Raw genomic sequence first — 22,588 nt, forward strand, 5'->3', positions numbered from 1 at the left:
ATGAAGGACATGGATGGGTTCATCAAAAAGTGGTGTTTTAATGATGTAGTATGTTCTGTGGTTGAGGATGTTTTAATTTTTAATATGACTTTCTGAGTAGGTTTTAATATTGTTCTGAACGTACTGTTCGTATCCATTTATTAACAGTACTTTTGTATAAATTTTGAAAATAAAGGGTTCAAAAATAAAAAAATCTCTCTTCAACGTCTCTTTGCGTATATCTCTGTTATACTTGTGTATGTGCGTTAACTGTCTCCTGTTCTCTGTAGGGGTGTTGGCAGAGCAAGTCTGTAAAGACGGTCAGCCTACAGACAGATTTTCCTACATCCCTGCTTCCTATGTGAAATACCTGGAGGCAGCCGGGGCCAGAGTCGTACCTGTCAGGTAGGAGAACTCAGAATTCAGATTAATGACTTTCATTCTTTGCTGGAGAGTTCAGTTTTATGGCTTGTTCCTGAGATTCAGGTTTCAACTGCATTCTTTTTCTGTTTCCTCCTCTTTTAAACAAATAATTAGCTTTAACACAACATGTGAATTACAAAAAAACTAATTGTTGTGATGTGGACGACCAGTTTAAATGTTTAAACATATTTTTTCCCCATCACCGTAAAACCTCCAATGGAACAGCGACAATTCTGTAATATGTGAATGCAGTGATAAATAAAAAATAGAAGAAAAGTGAAATTAAAGTGTAATGTTGGAAAAATTATCTGGATTTCTACGTCTGATATGATAAAAGTATAAAATCAAACTGTCCCTATGATTTTTTTTGTTTTACATCCACAAGATACTGTTCAGGGAGAGGGAGTCAGGAGAGACTGAATGAGTCTTGTGCAAAAGAAAGATTTGAGCAATTTAATACAAGTATCAATCATTATGTGGTAATCGGTGATGATATCAACAAACCTCTAATTATGATTGATCATTTTGTTAAGGTATTGAAGGGAATTAATTGTCACCACAAAATCCCCATATATGATTTTAAAAGTGTAAAATAATCTCTGCAGATTTAACTTTATTGGCTGCAGAGAAAGCCGCTGATGTCAGTGGTTTAAAAAGGTCAGGACCTCCTTAACTACAAAATACTTTCCTCAAATGATTACAAATTATGATTTTTGTTGACTTAATGTGAGTAAACAATGAAAACAATCACGTTCATTTCTCCCATGTTCCCCTGTGGGTGTCAGGAATAAAATGCTGTTTTAGAAATACTGGTGTATGTGTTACTTGTGATCAGATATTATTTTACACTAAGAAAATCATATATGGGGATATTGTGGTGAAAATGAATTCCCTTCAATACCTTTACAAAATGCATTTAACACACAGGATAAGTGTAAATATCATTTAGACATAATTAGACATTTGCAGAGACAGGAGTGGTGGCCAAGTGGTAAGGCGTTGGTCTCGTAAACCAAAGATCATGTGTTCGATTCTCATCCATGCCATTGAATAGGTGATAATGTGGTTTATTTTAGCACACAGTCTTACACACTACATTCTGAGCTTGTCAAGGCTGATTGTCTCCACATTCATATAACAATGTGACCTCATACTGAGTGACATTGGATTGATATAACAATATCATCACAAATTCATTCATAGAATACTTGGCTATAACCTAGTAAGGGACAAACCACAGCAGCAACATTTACTGGAAAAATAAACTTTTATTGTGATAGGGTTAGTTCATGGTGATGACCAATGAGTTGGTGCAGCAGGTGTTGCAAAACCATGAGCTACTTGAAAAGTAAAAGCTGTTCCTACTCAGTCCCTGTATTCCTGACTGACAGTTTAAAGAACAGAAGAGAAGACTTCTGTTCTTTAAAACTAGAAAAACTAGAGTTTTCTGCGAGCCAAGGTCCAGCATGGAAGGTCCCACCTCTCGTGAGCACCCAGTCACCACAGTCATGTACGACAGGCAGCACCTCCCACCTCCCAGATCCTGTTCCAGCTGCGGTGGGTCTTCTTGCTTGTGCTGCATCTTTGCTCGCGGCTCGGCGGGTTTCCCTCTGGTGCGGCGCAATGAACCAGCCGCTCAACAGCCGACCCATCATCGGTAAGACCTGGCTTCATGTGCCTCTGTGTGTCGGTGTCCGTCTTACTATCTTACTATTATGTCCTAATTTAATTTACCACTATACTCAATGCACATTGTATAATTTTGGGTCCTGGGATTTCTCTTATTTTTATCCTCTCACTCACACACACACACACACACTCATGCACGTACACACACACGCACATGGAAGGAATCTGTATATAACCAGTTTAAATTCATCCCGTAGGAAATTCTTTTGCCAGTTTGCTTAAAGATTTCAGTCACAACAATGAACAACACAGTAAACACAACATAATGTGAATAAAACAATATACTAAAGATCAGTGGTGGGAAGTAACAAAGTAGAAATACTTTGTTACTGTACTTTAGTAGATTTTTCACATATCTCTACTTTACTTGAGTATTTATTTTCCTGACGACTTTTAACTTTTACTCGCTACATTTGAGCACAAATATCTGTACTTTCTACTTCTTACATTGTCAAAACTGGCTTGTTACTTAAGCAGCGGAGGTTGGCGCAACGTGCAGCTTTACACACGGCGCACCTCTCTCTCTCTCTCTCGCTCCTGCAGGAGCTCGGTTCAGTCTTTATTATTCGGGCCAGAGTACTGACAGGCACTGACAGACGTGAGGCCCTATTGAAATTGTAAGGATTATTATTCAGGCAAATGAATTGGCTTTTTGAGGGCTTTTATTAGGTGACTTTACATCATTTTTTGAAGGTATTCCTTTTTCAATTTAACATTTGTTTTCCCTTTCCTGCTTCGTGTCAACATCTGCAAATAAATACATAGCTCGAAGCAGCAAGTGGTTAACTTTTCTTAAAGAAAATATTGGAAGTAGTTGGTTTAAACAAAAACTGTTGGCAAATAGACTATCATTGGTTGGCCGTGTCTACTTAGTCTTACACGTCCAAGTAAACAAAACAAACAGATTTAAAACAAGTCGAGATGGAAAAACAAACAACACAACCAACTATATAAGCAAACACAAAAACAACTTTCAGCCAACACAACCAAAAACAAACACTGTGTCGTGGACTACTGCATATTCACGCACACAATTCAGGTTTTTTAATGGACCTCGCCAAATGGAACCCTGGGTAATCAGGCCCAGTTTTCCACTCACTATAATGCCAATATAATTTTTGCAAAGATATTATATATCTATATATTGCCAATTCCAATCCCTGGTCGCCCTTTGTGCTGACTCAACACAACTTAGAAGCTGTTGAGTCTTTATATATGTATTGTACAAACTGGCTAATGTGTACAACTTAGCTGTGTCTTCACTTTGTCGTCCCTACAGGCAAGATATCCTACAGGTGTATTGTCCAGAGGTGTCAAAAGTATTCACAGTCATTACTTATTACTATAAGTAGAAGTATAGATACTAGGGTTTAAAAATACTTTTGTAGAAGTTGAAGTATCAACTCAAGCTGTTTACTTAAGTAAAAGCTTTAAAGTACTGGTTTCAAAACTACTTAAAGTATAAAAGTAATGTAAGGGGAATTTCTTACCCATTAAGGACAAACTCTTAAGCCGCGTCTCAGGGGCCTATAGTGCACTACCCCACCTCCTCCAAAAAAAACAATTTTCTAAAGCCCATTATGACTATAATGTTATATTAAAATGTTATGTTGAATAATGTGGGATGCACTAGACCGTTTCAGCTGCATATATGCCCATTGAAAATTATCACATTTTATTACAATGCAAATACATTAAAGTGCCATATGTGTACTACTGAGCATTAACATGTGTTTCATGGAGCAGAAGACATGATAACTAGTTGCCAATAAGTATTGTAATAGTGCAAAAAGTCAAACTTCAGTGGAATGTTATCAATAACCTTTATTGGAAGAGACCTTGAGACCTTTGGACTCAATCCTGTATTTACAATAACACTACCAATAGGCTTTGTTCAGCAAAGTTATTTGAGCCCATGCATGCTCTTCCTGGCCTGAAGATGAATCCTGCAACACTAAACAGTCTTTCACAGGCCGCTGAGGCAGGGAGTGCAGTATTAAACTTAAGTGATAGCTGGCACACAGCTGGGAAGGACTACTACTGTGTCTCCTGGGGACCCCAGGTACGCATCCAACTGCTGGGTCGTTTCAAGAGGGCCGGTCTTCTTCAAGGAGGAAAAGAACTCCTCTTCCTCAGATGATTGAGAGTCCTCAATGACGTGATTCTCAGCCAATTTAGCCACACGAGATTGAGCAATAACAGGTCTGTCCTGCCCGTAGATGTCCGGGGCTGCACGCGCGCTACACTGACTGGATCAGCGTGTGTCTACCCTTCGCCGAGAGGCGCGGGTAACCCGCTGAACCCCACTTGTGATAGGGATTGGGGATTGCAATTATTTCCCATGAACGAGGAATTCCCAGTAAGCGCGGGTCATATTTATTATCATTTATTAATTTTTTTGATGCTGGCCAATTAAAAATGGATGGCGGGCCGCAGTTGGCCCGCGGGCCGTAGTTTGGACTACCCTGATCGAGAGGAAGTAAAGGTCGTAACAAGGTTTCCGTAGGTGAACCTGCGGAAGGATCATTACCGGTACAGTCTGATTCGACTCTGGTCAAGCATGGCACCCAACCCCCCCCCCCACAGGTGCTTAGGGTCTTGCGCTGCGCCCCAGGGCCAGCGTGTCTCCCGAGGAGTGCTCCCCCCCCCCCTTCTCTTTTCACACGGTTGTGTGCCAAAATTAAATAGGAGTAGCGAGGCTATTTTTAAAATGTAAGGAGTAGAAAGTACAGATATTTGCGTGAAAATGTAAGGAGTAGAAGTAAAAAGTCGTCTGAAAAATAAATACTCCAGTAAAGTGTAGATACCCAAAATTTCTGCTTAAGTAAGGTAACAAAGTATTTGTACTTCGTTACTTGACACCTCTGGTATTGTCACCCTGCTGGAAACAAATGCAAACACACACGCAGGCCCATTCAGTGAGGATAGTCTAATGATAAATAAACAGGCTTTCATGTAGATGCGTGGACAAGCTGGCGGGCAGGTATACAGGCAGGTAAACATCCAGGCAGTTACACAATACAGCTAATAGACACAAAAGGTTCATTTGGTCTATTAGTGTTCTTAGGTAGAATCAAGAGGCACTTGTTTATTCTGTTGTATTGATTCTTTGTTGTCTCTATAAATTCAGATGCACTTGTCCAATACTTTTTTAACCTCAGCATCTTGAGTTCAAAATTTGTAAAATTATACATTATATATATATATATTGTTAGAATTTTTCAGTCAGTTGAAATAAATAAATCCTGAACTGAACAATTTTGGGTTGTTTTGTGTCTGTATAGGCCTACTATAAAAAGCAATTAGCATTTTTAATTTTGGTACTTGCACTTTTACTTTTGATACTTAAGTACATTTCAACACCAGAAACTTTTGATACTTAAGTACATTTAATATGAGCAACTCTAAGACTTTTACTCAAGCCATTTTCTGACGGGTGACTTTTACTTTAACCGGAGTCACTCTCAAGTAAGATATCTGTACTTTTACTCAAGTATGGCTTTCAAGTACTTTATACACCACTGCTAAAGATACGTCTTTGTCAACTGGCCACATACCACAAGCTTTTAACCGTTTACATTCTGGTGAAATTCCCCTAAAACACATATGTAAGGAATACCCAAAGTAAATTGAAAGCTGTTCTTTGAACCATTTGGAGGACATGCATGGTTTTGGTCTCTTTTGAAAGGTTACACTCTGAGGTTTTTTCCCGGTCACAATTGCTGTAAGTGCTACTGGCATAGAGTTATAGAAGTTGTAACACACTGAAGTGGAAGGTTTTTATTTCCACCTAAATATTTTTTGGTAAACAGATGCCTGCAGATGACTCTAGCGGGAACAGCTGTAATTAAACCTCACTCTTGATCCAGAGCTAATTAGATTCATATCAAACCTGCCCTTCACTTCCAGAGTCCTACAAAAAGCTGTTGCTTCAGTCTCTCTCTCTCTCTCTCTCTCTCTCTCTCTCTCTCTCTCTCTCTCTCTCTCTCTTCTGCATCAATGTCTCTATGTGTATACCTCTGTGATAGTTGTGTATGTGCGTTAACTGTCTCTTGTCCTCTGTAGGGGTCTTGGCACAAGAAGCCCGTAAAGACTATCATGCTACAAGGGGCTTTTCCTACATCCCTGCTTGCTATGTGAAATACCTGGAGGCAGCCGGGGCCAGAGTCGTACCTGTCAGGTAGGACAACTCAGAATCAAATTGATGACTTCACTCTTTGCCGGAGAGTTCAGTTTTCTGGCTTGTTCCTGAGATTCAGGTTTCAACTGCATTCTTTTTCTGTTTCCTGATCTTTTAAACAAATAATTACCTTTAACACAACACATGTGAATTACAAAAAAACGAATTATTGTGATGTGGACAACCAGTTTAAATGTTTGAACATATTTTTTCCCCATCAGATTAAATCTTTCAGAAGAAGAATATACCAAGATATTCAACTCAATAAACGGGTGAGTTAACCACTGCTCTGCCGTCCGTATGTCTGTAGATGCTCCTCGTTGTTATGTCTCATGTGAAATCTACATAAATTGTGAAGTGTCTCCGAGTGATATTATCTGCTGAGGATCTGTTCAGGATAAATGTGGAACCCGGTCTCCCTGCAGGTTGGTGCTGCCAGGAGGAGGTTCAAATCTGCTGGAATCGCCCTACAGTCGAGCCGCCGGTATTCTTTTCAACTTGGCTCTGAGGGTAAACCAATCATAACTGTTTAACTGATTTGACTCAAGATCAAGTGACTTCCTTCCTTTGGGGTGAGGATTCCAATCAGAGCCTCAACCCAGTTAGCATCAGTTAATTCATGCTATTGCAATGCAAAGTTGCATTTAGCTTTTCCTCTATTTCTTGCATTGCAAACTTAGAGCTCTCAATCTTTTCCAATGTATTCTGTCACATTTGTTGGACTAACTTGTAACCTGATAATCCACGAAGTGAAGTCATTTCCCTTTGGGCAGCATTCTCTGCTACGAAATCCACTTCCTCATTCCCTCAGCGTTTCAGAGGACATCACTGTAACTCTAGTCTTTCAAGAACTTTGTTCATGGCTCTGAGGATGTTGCTCCTCATTAACGACCACGTCTCTGTCACATGAATGAAACAGCTACAGGACTCTGGTCTTTAGAACATTGTAAGAATGTTGCTGCAGTGGGAAGATCCCTTGTGTGAATATGTTGAACATTGTGAGATTGAAGTTAAAAAGAACTTTATGAATAAAGGATAAAACTGGGGGCATCGATTCATCATGAAAGGTTTTAAATGTCACCGCACCTCCCTCATCTTCACCTCCCTCTCTCCTCCCTCTCCCCCCTCTCCTCCCTCTCCTCCTGCAGGCCAACGATGCCTCGGACTACTTCCCCATCTTGGGAAGTTGTCATGGCTTCCAGCAGCTGACTGTCTTAATAGCGAAGGAAGACCTGCTCACGCTCACTGACACCACGGCTGTGGCTTTGCCGCTCGAACTCACACCAAGTAATGATCCCTGTCCTTCAATGAAGTCAATGCCTTGATTTATCAGACTTTTCACTTGTAAGTTATACTATGAGGGATGGTGTGGACAGTTCTAATTTGAGTTAAACAGAATTTAAAGCCATGGATTAGAATTGAACCCATGACTTTAAGAATAGAAGACCAACACCTGGGACAGTTCCTCTGTTAGTTAAACATGTTTAAAGTGACCTCATCTTTTTCCTTACAAATTATTCAATGGAAACACGTTTTAAAGGAATTCATTTTATGGGAAGTTCTTCTTTTTTTCACTTCTTTACATTATATTACATTACATTTCCTTTAGCTGACGCTGTTAAGCGACTTACAATAAGTGCATCAACCAGGAGGGAACAAATCCAGAACAACAAGAATCAAGAAAGTAAAATTTCTTCAAAAAAAAAGCTAAACTACTAAGGACTATAAGTAAGTGCTATTTAAGTGCTATTAAATTGTTAGTTTCAAAATTGTATTCAAGGTTTAGTCGGAAGAGATGTGTTTTTCGTTTGCGGCGGAAGATGTCTAAACTTTCTGATGTCCGGATCTCGATGGGGAGCTCATTCCACGGTTTAGGAGCCAGGACAGCAAACAGTCGTTATTTGATGAGTGATTAGCAGTGAGGGAGCAACAAGCCGATTGGCTGATGCAGCGCGGAGTGAATGGACTGGGCTGTAACGTTTGACCATGTCCTGGATGTAGACTGGACCCGATCCGTTCGGTACGCAAGTACTAATGTTTTGCAAAGGATGCGGGCAGCCGTTGGTAGCCAGTGAAGGGAGCGGAGTGAATTTATGTTAAAAACCAGTCGAGCTGCTGCATTCCAAATGAGCTGCAAAGGTCGGATGGCAGTAGCAGGTAGACCTGCCAGGAGGGAGTTACAGTAGTCTAGGCGTGAGATGACCAGGGACCAGAACCTGCACTGCCTTCTGAGTGAGAAGGGGGCGTATTCTCCTGATGTTGTACATCATGAATCTACAGGAACGTGTTGTTACAGTAATGTTGGCAGAAAGGGAGAGTTGGCCGTCAAGTGTCACACCCAGGTTCCCAGCAGTCTGACTGGGGGTTAACATGGAGGGGTCAAAGTTAGTAGTCAGGTCGTGGTCTCTTCTCTTACAAAAACTACTTCACACGACCTTTGGGAAGACATACGTCTAAAATGTTGAATGATATGAACAGTTATCCTGTAAATTCATCTAATTTAAAGGGATGATGGGGATGAACCCATAATTTTTGGTTCACAGGAGCAACAACTTTCCACTTGGCCACTATACCCATGTGTTTATAATTTCTGTGTACATTTACATACAGTGTGTAAAAATCTATATTGATACTCAGGTCCAGCAACAAACGGGTTTGATAGACTGAACCCAGGAAAAGCTCAATAGTAATTAAAACATACTTAGAAGTCTCAACTTCTCACACAACATAAACTGATAATATTGTTCAGTTACATAATTTCTATCGATAGAGTTGAAGGTTATTCTACTAGAAGACTTTCTACTAGTGATGTGTCCTCCCGTGTAGAGGCTTCGAAGCGTTTGTTGAGTAATCCAGGAAGTTTTTTGTGAAGCGCGTATCGAGGCTCGTGTTGATGACGTATGTGATGATGTTCGAAGCCTCGCAAGCCGGACGAACCACGTGACTGATTCAGGAAGTGGTCCGCGGGTTTGGTGTGCGATTCAGAATAAAAGGGGCCACGAAATGCAATGGAATCCACTCACTTGTACTTGTCTTGGGACTTTATTGGGCGTTTGCTTGCAATATATTCTTATTGCAAGAGTATTGGGGGGGGGGGGAATTATTTATTTCCTAACTTGTACAAACTTTCGGTATCTTTTCTTTGTACCCCAGCTTCATCTGTGCCCTGTGAAAGGATATTTTCTAAAGCAGGAGAAATTATTTCAAAAAACAGAAACTGCCTGAAACCCAGCACTGTTGAAAAGCTGCTGTTTTTAACTATAAAAAGTTAATAATGTATTTATTGGCATCACAAATGTTGTGAAATAATGGTTAGGAGTGATACCATAAGATGGTGTGCCTTTAGGCATTCAATAAATTTGGTTATCAAAATAAAATATAAAACATTAATATTTAAAATATTAATATCAAATCATAACTTTAGTTTATTTAAAGTTCTCTCGGGCACCACCCTTCAAAGAAGGGAAAAGATTACCAATTTATTGATTAAGATCAGTCTCATTTAGATCTAGTTCACTCAATATTTACTATTACAGATTATATAATGAACAGTGAAGGTTTATAGAGTTCTTGACAGTGTAGAGGTTGGCAAAATTCACTTATGCAACATTAATGAAAGAATATTTGTGAAAGAAAAACATTTATTATGAATATAATAAAGTATAAAAACACAAATTACTAAACAAAACGTACTTGCTAAACAAATATGTGAGTGTGTGTGCGTGTGTGTGTGTATGTAACTTAGGTTGCTGTCAAAATGGTGGCTTGCCACAGTTCGCATCTTGATTAGCATGCTTTCAAAATGGTGGTTTGGTCCACTAAGGTTAACAGCCGCCCCCTTCTTCTGGAGTGGGGACGTAGATAAGTAGGTAGAGATATGCAGTGTCTTTGGAAATGCTTCTAAGAAAGAAAGATTCAGAGAGCGAGAGCCTGTGAAGAGCCTAACTAACATTAACTTTTATTTAACTTTAACACAAAATCACCACATACATCAAACTTAGAACCACACAGAATCAAATAAACAGTCTTGCTTAGCTCAGTATAATTATTAAGCCCAGTATGTTACCAGTCCCTACAAAGGGAGAAAGTTGCTGTGCAGTTCGCATCGTTAGATGTGAAGAGCAGTGAAGCCCAATGAAGCCTCGGCCCATGAGCGAACCAATTGGATGAAAGCTTCATGAAGCTTCATCTCACCATCACTAACAAGAAGACCTTCTACAACTTAGTTTCCTTGGAGGAGATCTTGAAGGTTTTACTTGAGACAGTTGGTGTGGGATTCCTTTTGTAGGAATCCTGCTGGATTATCTGTAAGAGCAAATTCTCCTGATGAAGTCCAGGATTCAAAATCTAATTGTGTTCTATCCCCAGCCTCCTCATTCATGGTGTTTGGTGTTGTATGATGTGGGCGGAGCCAATGCAAATGAGAGACACCCATCTACTATCAATATCAAAGTTACATTTTCCGTTCTACTAAGTTTTCCGCAGCTACATCTGGGACATTGAACTCCACACGTGATCTAATTAAGTTGAAGGAACCTTGGCCGTCGCTCACTGACTCCAGTCATAATGTCCAATGATGTTAGAGGCCAGGATTTAACAGATCCTCGTGCCTCACCACAAATCTGTGTCCGTCCTACAGTGGGCCATTCCAGCCGTCTGTTTCAGAGTTTCCCCAAAGATGTGCTGAGGTCTCTGACCGAGGGAAACCTCTGCCCCCACTTCCACAAGTGGAGTCTGACCACAGAGGTATTTCCTACTGGTCATTTACTGGTTTTCCACGTTTGTCTCTTCATCCTTTTACTTAGAACAACCTGACAGTGTAAATCTCACCTTCTCCAGCTCATGAAGTGGTATCAGCTCTTGTAAACAAAAATGACAGAGTGCAACACATGTTTTCTTTAGCTTGAGACAAGTGTAGAAGATATGCAGATTACACAACACATTATAAAGGCATGGATGGGAATTGAACCCAAAGTCTTTGGTTTACGAGACCAACTCCTTACCACTTGGCCACAATTCAAATTATTCAGTGAATTAGTATCTTGGGGATTTCTCAACATTTCTCATCTGTAATTCAAGTAGTAGCCCGAGTGATAATCTACTAGTTCTGACGCCCAAGGTTTTTGATTGATTTTTGATGTTAACTCTTTGGATTTCAGAGCTTCAACAGGAATCCCAGGCTACAGGAGTTTTACAAGGTCCTGTCGACGAACCACGATGGGAAACAAGAATTCATCTCCACTATCGAAGGTAACTTTCCTTCCTGGACACGGGAATCTGAGTGTAGTTTGCTGTAAAGTGGCCGTGAGCACGAAGGTCAGAGCAGATGAATCAGTGTCATGTCGGAAAAAAACAGCTCGAACGAAACCAACTCCACAACGAGTCCTAGAATATCGAGAGACGATCATCTGATAAGAAATAACTCTTTGTTTTCAGAGGATCAACAGTAACATAATCATTTCAACATTCTTACTCTACGGATCTTGATGTGATGTAGAAATGATGGAACAGATTAACTGACTCTATACTGACTGTAATGTGAGTTGTGGTCTGCTGACATTGTCTCTGGTGGTTTCCAGCCTACCGGTATCCAATTTATGGATTACAGTGGCATCCGGAGAAATCCCCCTTTGAGTGGATCGACAAACCGGGGATGATTCACTCCACCGCTGCAATAAGAGTCTCCTTCTACTCTGGCAGCTTCTTTGTCTCTGAAGGTAACGCTTGGGATCTCTGTCATATCCACACCAAATTGTTCAGAGAGATTCACACTCTACATGTATTCGGCTGTAACACAGTTGTCATGTGACGAATTGGAAAACCAGCAGCTGCTGAAGTCAAATAAATACTCATCACCACGTTCGGCCTTTTCTTTCTTTTGTTCACTTCCTCTCTCACTTCCCTTCCAGCCAGGAAGAGCAACCATCGTTTCCCGACTCAGGAGGAGGAAGAGAGAGCGCTCATCTACAACTTCTCTCCCATCTTCAATGGTGTTACTGCTATCTTCGTTCAGAACTATTACTTTGATTGATGCGGAACCCGTCACTGGAGGAAAATCTTCAACCTGACGGAGTCAGTGACATTGAAACCTCAAATGTAACAGCGACAATTAGCTTCTTAGCTGATTTGCTCAGTATTATGTGGATGCTGTAAAAAATAAAAGAAGAAGAAAGTGAAATAAAAGGATTCCAATACAAAGAAGGAAAGAAGTTTGAAAATCAGGTAATGAAAAAACTCAAAGAACAGATGAAGACAAATCCCAAATACACAAAGGAAACAGCACGTCCACAACACAAGTTTCTCATAAAGACAGGTTGTGAATGATTGTGTTTATTAGACTGAGCTCCATTGATTTTGACAAGCCTGTTACCTGAAGACAAACAAGGTACCAACACAAAAAAAAAAAAAAAATCTAAAAATTACGAATCGTAAATTTGTCCTTTTATCAATTATTTTGCCGGAGGACATCATCGTTAAAAAGTCAAACCATCCAGTTTCATTGACTGGGATCAATGTCTGCACTCGTTTTGCTCCTGAGGTCAATAATATTGTTTCACACACACAAACACATTCATAAAATACTCAAACTCGGCTATAACCCAGTTAGGGACAAACCACAGCAGCAACATTACCTGGTTAAATAAACGTTTATTGTAATAGGGTTAGTTCATGGTGGTGACTAATGAGTTCGTGCAGCAGGTGGTGCTAAATCATCAGCTACTTGAAAAGTAAAACCTGTTCCTACTCGGTCCCTCCCTACCTGACTGACAGACTAAAACTAGAAAAACTAGAGTGTCCTGCAATGAAGGTCCAGCGTGGATGGTCACACCTCTTGTGAGCACCCAGTCAACACAGTCATGTACGACAGGCAGCACCTCCCAGATCCTGTTCCAGCTGCGATGGGTCTTCGTGCTTGTGCTGCATCTTTGCTCGCGGCTCGGCGGGTTTCCCTCTTGTGCGGCGCAATGAACCAGCCGCTCAACAGCCGACCCATCATCGGTAAGACTCGGCTTCATGTGTGTCTGTGTGGCAGCTGTAATGAAACCTCACTCTTGATCCAGAGGTAATTGTGAACACTTATCAAACCTGCCCTTCATTTCCAAAATCCTAGAAAAAGCTGTTGTGTCAGTCTCTCTCTCTCTCTCTCTCTCTCTTCCTTCTGCATCAACGTCTCTATGTGTATATCTCTCTGTGATACTTGTGTATGTGCGTTAACTGTCTCCTGTTCTCTGTAGGGGTGTTGGCAGAGCAACTATGTAAAGACGATCAGCCTACAAGCAGATTTTCCTGCATCCCTGCTTGCTATGTGAAATACCTGGAGGCAGCCGGGGCCAGAGTCGTACCTGTCAGGTAGGACAACTCAGAATCAGATTGATGAATTCACTTTTTGCCGGAGAGTTCAGTTTTCTGGCTTGTTCCTGAGATTCAGATTTCAACTGAATTCTTTTTCTTTTTCCTCCTCTTTTAAACAAATATTTTGCTTTAACACAACATGTGAATTACAAAAAAACGAATTGTTGTGATGTGGACGACCAGTTTAAATGTTAATGGGAGGATAAAAAAAGTGATGTCTGAAGAGAGCAGAGATTTATTTTGAGCTGGTTATTGATTTGGCATTAACAACAACTGGGATTTATATCAGTAAGAAGAGAACTGTCTTCATATCTGATGTTAAACCTGAAGTTAAACTGGTAACCTCATATTCTGTGGTATATTATAAGCACAGCGCTTGGTTTGAGTACTAATGCAACTTGAAATAATTTGGTTCTCATACCTGATGTTGTATTTTCCTAATTCTTCATCTATATGAGTTTTTATTTAATTTGTCACAATAATCAGGTGCGATTGCCTTCAGAGGCCGTGCCAGAGGTAGAGGCCGAGGTGTAGGTTGAGGAAGAGGCCGAGGTGTAGGTTGAGGAAGAGGCCGAGGTGTAGGTAGAGGAAGAGGACGAGGAAGAGGCGGAGGCCGTGACAGAGGTAGAGGCTCAGGTGTAGGAAGAGGCCGAGGTGTAGGTAGAGGTAGAGGACGAGGAAGAGGCAGAGGCCGTGACAGAGGTAGAGGCTCAGGTGTAGGAAGAGGAAGAGGCCGAGGTGTAGGTAGAGGACGAGGAAGAGACGGAGGCCGTGACAGAGGTAGAGGCTCAGGTGTAGGAAGAGGAAGAGGCCGAGGTGTAGGTAGAGGTAGAGGACGAGGAAGAGGAAGAGGAAGAGGCGGAGGCCATGCCAGAGGTAGAGGCCGAGGTGTAGGTAGAGGAAGAAGGCCATGGTGGACGTAGAGTAGAGGAAGAGGACGAGGAAGAGGGAGAGGCCGTGACAGAGGTAGAGGCTGAGGTGTAGGTAGAGGAAGAGGCCGAGGTGTAGGTAGGGGAAGAGGAAGAGGCCGAGGAAGAGGAAGAGGAAGAGGGAGAGGCCGAGGTGTAGGTAGAGGCCGAGGTGTAGGTAGAGGAAGAGGCTGAGGTGGAGGAAGAGGAAGAGGCCGACATGAAGCAGGAGGAGAATGTGCTCAAAGAACAAGAGGACCAAATTTATCAAATGAAATTCCTGCAACACCAGTTGACCCTGTCGTGAACCACGGATTGACGCTGAGGGAGGCTGGACTAAGAGTTCAGACAAATTTCAGGAGATATACAGTGAAATCTATCATTGAAACCTGAACTAGACACAGATCTTCGTCTGATAATTGCTGAGCTTACAGTGTTATGCACACGACTGTAGTAGCATGAAAACTGGGACATGTTTTGTTGTGATTCTCCATGTTGACATGTTGACTGATTTGGGTATATGGAGAGAAATACATTTGAAATAAATCAGTCTGCGGCATTGGTGTTGTGTAGTGTAGGGTGAATTTATTGTATATTTGCACTTTCTCTGTGTACTTCACGTACAGTCATCTAATCACTGAGAAGTAGAATTGCTTAAAGTGTTTCAGGTTAGCAACAGCAGTTTGTAACTGGTTCAAACTGAATTAAGTCATGTGAAACGTCTTTGTTTCAAATGGTAAAAAAATATGGTTCTGATAAATTTGTGTATAGTTTTTACAAGAGTTTTTCATTTTGCAAAGAATCTGAGATGTTCTGCTGATTGGGTGAAGTGTTATGAAACACCAGGCCCTGTTTTAAAATCGTGCTTAAACAATCAAGAAAAAGTGTAAATAAACATGCTATAAATGCAGTTGTAATATTGTTGAGATTAAATCACAACAATAAAACAGTGATTATTCCTGATAGACAACCTGCATGTCCTGAGTTTCTTCTACATGATGAGATTACAAACCTTCTTACAGCTGCTGCTTCAAATCCATATTGATTAGTAATGATTTGAATTGTCTTTGATGGTTAATTGGTTTTTGCCATTCAATTGTTTTTCTACTTTTGCTCTCCATCAGATTAAATCTATCAGAAGAAGAATATACCAAGATATTCAACTCAATAAACGGGTGAGTTAACCACTGTTCTGCCGTCTGTATGTCTGTAGATGCTCCTCATTGTTATGTCTTATGTGAAATCTACATAAATTGTGTTTAGACACATGTGAAGTGTCTCTGAGTGACATCATCTGCTGAGGATGTGTTTAGGATAAATGTGGAACCTGGTCTCCCTGCAGGTTGGTGCTGCCGGGAGGAGCTTCAGATCTGCTGGCGTCGCACTACAGTCGAGCTTCCAGTATTTTTTTCAACTTGGCTCTGAGGGTAAACCAATCAAACCTGTTTAACTGATTTGAATCCAGATTAAGTGACTTCCTTCCATTGGGGTGAGGATTCCAATCAGAGCCTCAACCCAGTTCAGTCAGACAACTCACGTTTAAACATTTATTGCAGCATTACAACAGGTTGTTTGTATTCGGCGTCTAGGCTCCAACTTAAATCCTTCCCCCAAATGATTACACAGGAATGATGGGAGTGATGAGCAAATACTTGTAACCCCCCCTCCCTCCCCTGTTGGAGCCTACAGGTGGATGCTGGGGTGAGGAAGATGTGAGCTGGAGAAACCAGGCTTCTCCCCTCGGCAATGCAGGAAGAGAGGCTGGACAGCCTTCTCTCCTCGGAGGGATTGTAGTAAGAGAGAGAAGAGGGGGAGAACTGGCCTTATATTGGCCCGGTGACCTCAGAGGTCCTGGGGACCAGCGTGGCCAATAGCAGTTGACCCTTGTGTCTCCGGTGGCTTTTCACGCCTCTGTGTGAAGTTCTCAGGAACGAAGGACACGCGGCATCAGGCTTTTGACTACCCATGTAGGCCGAACTTTGGTTTCACAAAAACCATGTGCCAACATTACATTTAGCTTTTCCTCTGTTTCTTGAATTGCAAACTTAGAGCTCTCATTCTTTTCCCATGTATTCTGTCACATTTGTTTGATTATATTGTAACCTGATAATCCACGAAGTAAAGTAATTTCCCTTTGAGCGCATTCTCTGCTACAAAATCCACTTCCTGTTTGTTTATCCTTAAATATGAGAGAAGCCGATCCAAGGGTTTGGTTCACTCAAGTGTTTTATTAAAGATACAATGAAGAGTTATTCATAGCTATGGACAATTATCACAGCCTATGCTAATTAAGTTAGCAGTAGGAAGTTGACAATGGCCCCGAACAGAAGGGGTTTGATATAATTATAACAGTAGATTTGATGTGATTGGTTATAAAATATTGGAGGGGTGTCACCGCAAATCACTTTGGATCTCCCTTATTGGTTCAGCCGCAGTCCCACGCCTCTTCTCACCAAATCCAGGAAGTGACTGGGAGCCGCTCTCAGTGACGTTCCTACGCTACTCTGCCGGTTGCTAGGCAACTCTATCCAGCCAGTCTGATGTTGTCTCATAAACAAGCCTTGAGTAGAAAAAATGTCATGCTCCAGCCATCTCGACTGCAGCAAATTAACCATAACAAACTCTCTCTAGACTCTCCTATCAAGACAGCTGTGAGACTGACCAACAAAGTGACACACACACATGTCTAGCTAAATCCAAATATTAAATATGACAAGAGAAAGGTTTATTATTAATGACTTGTATAAGGTCTTATACCTGACTCAAACTGCTCCTACCTCCCCTCCCGCCTTTATTGCAAAGAGTCAGTGCCATGGTTTTGTAATTGGAGAAAATATTATTGTGTTTCTGCTTCATCAAAACATGTCCTGACTGTGTAAACATTAGGAACAACTGAACCCAAACAATGTCACAAAATTAAGTCAACAAAGTCAGTCTGTCTGACCTCCAGAACTTATCAGACCGATGTTCGAGTCTATGTGAGTTCAATGCAGCTAAGGAAAATATGCTTTAATATCAAAAAAGTTAATTATGAGGACAAGTAAAAGATTCATTATTGGCACTAAACAGCAACGGTTATTAAAAACATTTGTATGAAGGCCTAATATATAGCTAAAACTTTTCCTATCTTTATTTGGTTAAGAAAGACTATAGTTAAAAATTTGAAATTCCTAACATTCCTCATTCCCTCAGCATCAGAGGAACTCAAGTCTTTTAAGAAATTTGTTCGGGGCTCTGAGGATGTCGCTCCTCATTAACGACCACGTCTCTGTCACGTGAATGAAATGGTTTTAAATGTCACCCCACCTCCCTCATCTTCACCTCCCTCTTTCCTCCTTCACCTCCTGTAGGCCAACGATGCCTCGGACTACTTCCCCATCTTGGGAAGTTGTCGGGGCTTACAGCAGCTGACTGTCTTAATAGCAAAGGAAAACCTGCTCACGCTCACTGACACCACGGCTGTGGCTCTGCCGCTCGAACTCACACCAAGTAATGTTCCACGTCCTCTGCTCTCTTTGAGCGACCTCACATCATGAAGGGTTTCTTCTCTTTTCCAACACGAGGGACGTCACACAACCTTCGTGAAGTCAATTTTTTGACTTCACAAAGGAAGTCAAGGCATCTCCCTCATAGTATAACTTGTAAGTTATACTATGAGGGATATATGGACAGTTCTAATTTGAGCTGAACACAAGTTAAAGCCATGGACGAGAATTGAACCCATGACCTTTAGAATAGAAGACCAACACCTTGGACAGTTTCCCTGTTAGTTAAACATGTTTTGAAATTACCTCATCTTTTCCCTTACTGATTATTTGATGGAAACATGTTTCAAAGGCTGTGGAAAGATCCAGAATAATTTTTATGGGAAGTTCTTCTTTTCTTCACTTCTCTCACAAAAACTACTATTTAGTCTAACATTTTAGACTAAATATGTCTCAAATGTTGAACGATATGAACGGTTATCCTGTAAATTCATCTAATTTAAAGGGATGATGGGGATTGAGTCCATAATGTTTGGTTCACAGGAGCAACAAATTTCCACTTGGCCACTATATCCATGTGATTATAATTTCTGTGTACATTTACATACAGTGTGTACAAATCTATATTGATACTAAGGCCCAGCAACAAACGGGTTTGAAAGACTAAACCCAGAAAAAGCTCAATAGTAATTAAAACTTACTTAGAAGTCTCAACGTCTCACACAACACAAACTGATAATATGGTTATATGGTTTAGTCACATCATTTCTATTATTAGAGTTCAAGGTTGTTCTACTAGAAGACTTTCTACCACTTAGTTTCCTTGAAGGTTTTACTTGAGACAGTTAGTGAGGTATTACTTTCATAGGTATCCTGCTGGAAAATTATCTGTAAGAGCAAATTATCCTGATAAAGTCCTGGATTCAAAAAGTTATTCTGTTCTATCCCCAGCCTCCTCATTCATGGTGTTTGGTGTTGTATGATGTGGGCGGAGCCAATGCAAATGAGAGACACCTTCATTCTTACATCTATAATCAATATAAAAGTTACATTTTCAGTTCTACTAAGTTTTCCACAGGGACATTGAACTCCACACGTGATCTCATTAAGTTGAAGGAACCTTGGCCGTCACTCACTGACTCCAGTCTTAATGTCAAATGATGTTAGAGTCCAGGATTTAACAGATCCTTCTGCCTCACCACAAATCTGTGTCCGTCCAACAGTGGGCCATTCCAGCCGTCTGTTTCAGAGTTTCCCCAAAGATGTGCTGAGGTCTCTGACAGAGGAAAACATCTGCCCCCACTTCCACAAGTGGAGTCTGACCACAGAGGTATTTCCTACTGGTCATTTACTGGTTTTCCACGTTTGTCTCTTCATCCTTTTACTTAGAACAACCTGACAAATCTAACCTTCTCCAGCTCTTGAAGTTGTTGTATCAGCTTTTGTAAACCAAAAATACTGAATGCAACGAGACCAACACGTTACCACTTGGCCACCACGCCACTGTTGCCAACGATTCAGCAGCACAACTAATCCATTTACTCAGTGAATTAATATCTTGGGGGTTTCTCAACATTTCTCATCTGTAATTCAAGTAGTAGCCCGAGTGATAATCTACTAGTTCTGACGTCCAAGGTTTTTGATTGATTTTTTATGTTAACTCTTTGGATTTCAGAGCTTCAACAGGAATCCCAGGCTACAGGAGTTTTACAAGGTCCTGTCGACGAGCCACGATGGGAAACAAGAATTCATCTCCACTATCGAAGGTACCTTTCCTTCCTGGACACGGAAAGCTGAGTAAAGTTTGCTGGAAAGTGGCCGTGAGCACGAAGGTCAGAGCAGATGACTCAGTGTCATGTCAGAAAACAGCTCGAACGAAACCAACTCCACAACGAGTCCTAGAAGATCGAGACACGATCATCTGAAAAGATATAACTCTTTGTTTAATACTGACTGTAATGTCTCTGTGCATGAGTGAGGTGTGCTGACATTGTCTCTGGTGGTTTCCAGCCTACCGATATCCAATTTATGGATTACAGTGGCATCCCGAGAAAACCCCCTTTGAGTGGAAAGACAAACCGGGGATGATTCACTCCACCGCTGCAATAAGAGTCTCCTTCTACTCTGGCAGCTTCTTCGTCTCTGAAGGTAACACGAGGGATCTCTGTCAGATCCACACCAAATTGTTCAGAAAAATTCACACTCTACATGTATTCAGCTGTGAAGGCTCCAGTTTGCTACTCCGACTCTGTGGCGCGTGGAGAGACGGACGGATCCCACGGACTATTTTTCATTTATGCTTTTCCGACGACTGTACTTTCTGAAAACAATTCACCGCCAAACAGTAGGTGGCGCAACGGAAGACGAGCTTAGAGAAGCCTACCTCTATGTGCGTAGAAGTCCACGTTTGTTTGTTTACCTCCTCCCGGATTCCCTCACACACAGTGAACAATGGCAACTAACAGAACTAAGTAAAGTGACACCCAGCGGGTCAAAATGCTGATGTTATCGTTTTTTGGTGCAGCGGTTCCCTGGTCTCATTTCCGAAAGTTGTTGCTAATCCCACAGCTTGAAACTACACGGAGGCAGCTAGCTTCCCCCCCAGCTAGCTCCTCCCCAGCTTCCACACACAGTCAGCAGGGACTCCCAATACTAACTACTACCCAGTGCTTGCTTCTAACCTGACGGTATTTGAGAAAAAGTTTCATGATAGAAGTGGAATTAAAGTCGTGACAGCGGGTTTGTGCGCTGTTACCACCGCACTTAGCATGGTAGCTAGCACGCTAGCGTTCGTTATAACCGTATGTGACCGTACACACATGCTGTCAGTGCTCTAACCAGCCACCGTCAGCCGGACAACTCCACTGGCTTCACACACTTGTCACATTAATTGTTGAATCGTAGTTGTGTTTGGGTTTATTGTGATACAGGGAATTAAACAGGAAATTTGAGGTTTGGAAATGATGTCGTTCCGAAATGCTGTCGTTAGCGGACCAATCACAGCCAAGGGCTGTCCCTAGGTTCTCAGAAATAACCACGGATAGTTAGAAAAACCAGAGGTGCACGAAAAGCTCTCCGAGGCGCTCTGAGTGGGGGTTTCTCTCTGCGTGTCAGTCAAAACGGAGAAGCATATATCGGCCTTAACACAGTCGTCATGTGACTCCTTCATTTGAATTTTTTTTTGTTCAAATCATCATAGCCAAAAAGATCAGTTTTCCCGAACATAAAGGAAAAACCAGCAGCTGCTGAAGTCAAATAAATACTCATCACCACTTTCTGCCTTTTCTTTCTTTTGTTCACTTCCTCTCTCACTTCCCTTCCAGCCAGGAGGAGCAACCATCGTTTCCCGAGTCAGGAGGAGGAAGAGAGAGCGCTCATCTACAACTTCTCTCCTGTCTTCCATGGCATGAAGTCCAGCTGCATTCAGAACTATTACTTTGATTGATGTGGAACCCGTCATTAGCAACTTTAGCTGATTTGCTCAGTATAATGTGAATGCGCTGATAATATATTAATATTATCTCTGCTAATAGATTACATTTGAATCCAGGCTTGTTTGTTAGTTTGCAGGATTACGAAAAAAACTCCTGAAAAAAAATTAAAATGAAGGTTGGTGGAGGGATGTGGAACGGATCAGGGAAGAACTTTCTACATTTTAACCTTTGTTGGCGAAAATATTTCATATATGAACCTGATGTGTAGATACCAGTCTTAAAATCAGTCTGTGTATAGAAGTGTGTTTGTATGTGTCGGCACGAGTGAGCAAAGGAGAGGTACAGATGTTTCCTGTGCAGCAGAAAGATTTGTTATCGTGTTATATCGTGAACACAAACAAATCAACAAGAAGAAAATAAATAGCTTGACTTCATAGTGAATCTGCAGCAGCTCAGATGAGTTCCGCTGAGGTTCCTTCACATGTGCCCCTGAGGGATCGTTGTTGACTCTGTAGGTGCTGCTTGTTTGGATGTGAATGCGGTCACACCGGTTCCTAAAGGTTCACTTGTGATCAGACCATAAAACACACTTTATAGGTGTGTTCTGGGTGAAAGGAATCCACGTAACCACTAATTTAAATGCATGAATGGTAATCATAACCCATGTTCTTTGGTTTACGAGACCAACGCCTTACCACTTGGCCTCCACGCCCTTAACGGCCATGTGAGTCATACACATTACATTCACATCATCCCAATGGATGCTTTTCATCTATGAGACCAGAGCATTTTAGTCCAGACATCGATTAATGATGATGTTTTCAAACTGGGTTGAGATATTTGAGATATTGATCAGCCATCATCCTCCGACTAGAAACCAATAAACTGCATTTGAGCAATAACTTGTTTTTGTTGTCCCCACACATTCAAACATTGTTTTCGGCTGTAAGGAAAAGTCACATCAATTCCTCTTGTGAAAAAATTCTGCTAAAGTGAAAAACAAAAATATCAATATATATGAATAAATAAACAAGTCAAACAAAAATAACTAATAGTTTCCATTTTTGTGCTTTTGAGAAAACCACATAATGATCACTGCAAAGTAACCATGACCTAACTATGTGACTTTATAATATT

At 41.2% G+C, this 22,588-nt stretch overlaps 2 protein-coding genes and 1 non-coding gene across 3 annotated transcripts; all 3 read left to right on the top strand.

The window, feature by feature from the left end:
- Window positions 1–1,376: 1,376 nt before the first annotated feature.
- Window positions 1,377–1,448, top strand: trnat-cgu (transfer RNA threonine (anticodon CGU)). The gene has a single exon. It is a non-coding gene; the product is annotated as a tRNA-Thr (tRNA).
- Window positions 1,449–2,025: 577 nt separating this feature from the next.
- Window positions 2,026–12,302, top strand: LOC133000146 (gamma-glutamyl hydrolase-like). Its single transcript, XM_061070020.1, has 9 exons — window positions 2,026–2,059; window positions 6,157–6,271; window positions 6,493–6,543; window positions 6,697–6,781; window positions 7,420–7,558; window positions 10,911–11,017; window positions 11,431–11,521; window positions 11,851–11,988; window positions 12,181–12,302. The coding sequence occupies exons 1-9, from the start codon at window positions 2,026–2,028 to the stop codon at window positions 12,300–12,302; spliced, it is 882 nt and encodes a 293-aa protein (XP_060926003.1).
- Window positions 12,303–13,236: 934 nt separating this feature from the next.
- LOC133000147 (gamma-glutamyl hydrolase-like) lies at window positions 13,237–21,462 on the top strand. Its single transcript, XM_061070021.1, has 9 exons — window positions 13,237–13,270; window positions 13,507–13,621; window positions 15,657–15,707; window positions 15,875–15,959; window positions 17,883–18,021; window positions 19,241–19,347; window positions 19,693–19,783; window positions 20,028–20,165; window positions 21,341–21,462. The coding sequence occupies exons 1-9, from the start codon at window positions 13,237–13,239 to the stop codon at window positions 21,460–21,462; spliced, it is 882 nt and encodes a 293-aa protein (XP_060926004.1).
- The last annotated feature ends 1,126 nt before the right edge of the window (window positions 21,463–22,588 follow it).

This window comes from Limanda limanda, chromosome 4 (genome assembly GCF_963576545.1).
Source record: "Limanda limanda chromosome 4, fLimLim1.1, whole genome shotgun sequence".
NCBI classification, from domain to species: Eukaryota; Metazoa; Chordata; class Actinopteri; order Pleuronectiformes; family Pleuronectidae; genus Limanda; species Limanda limanda.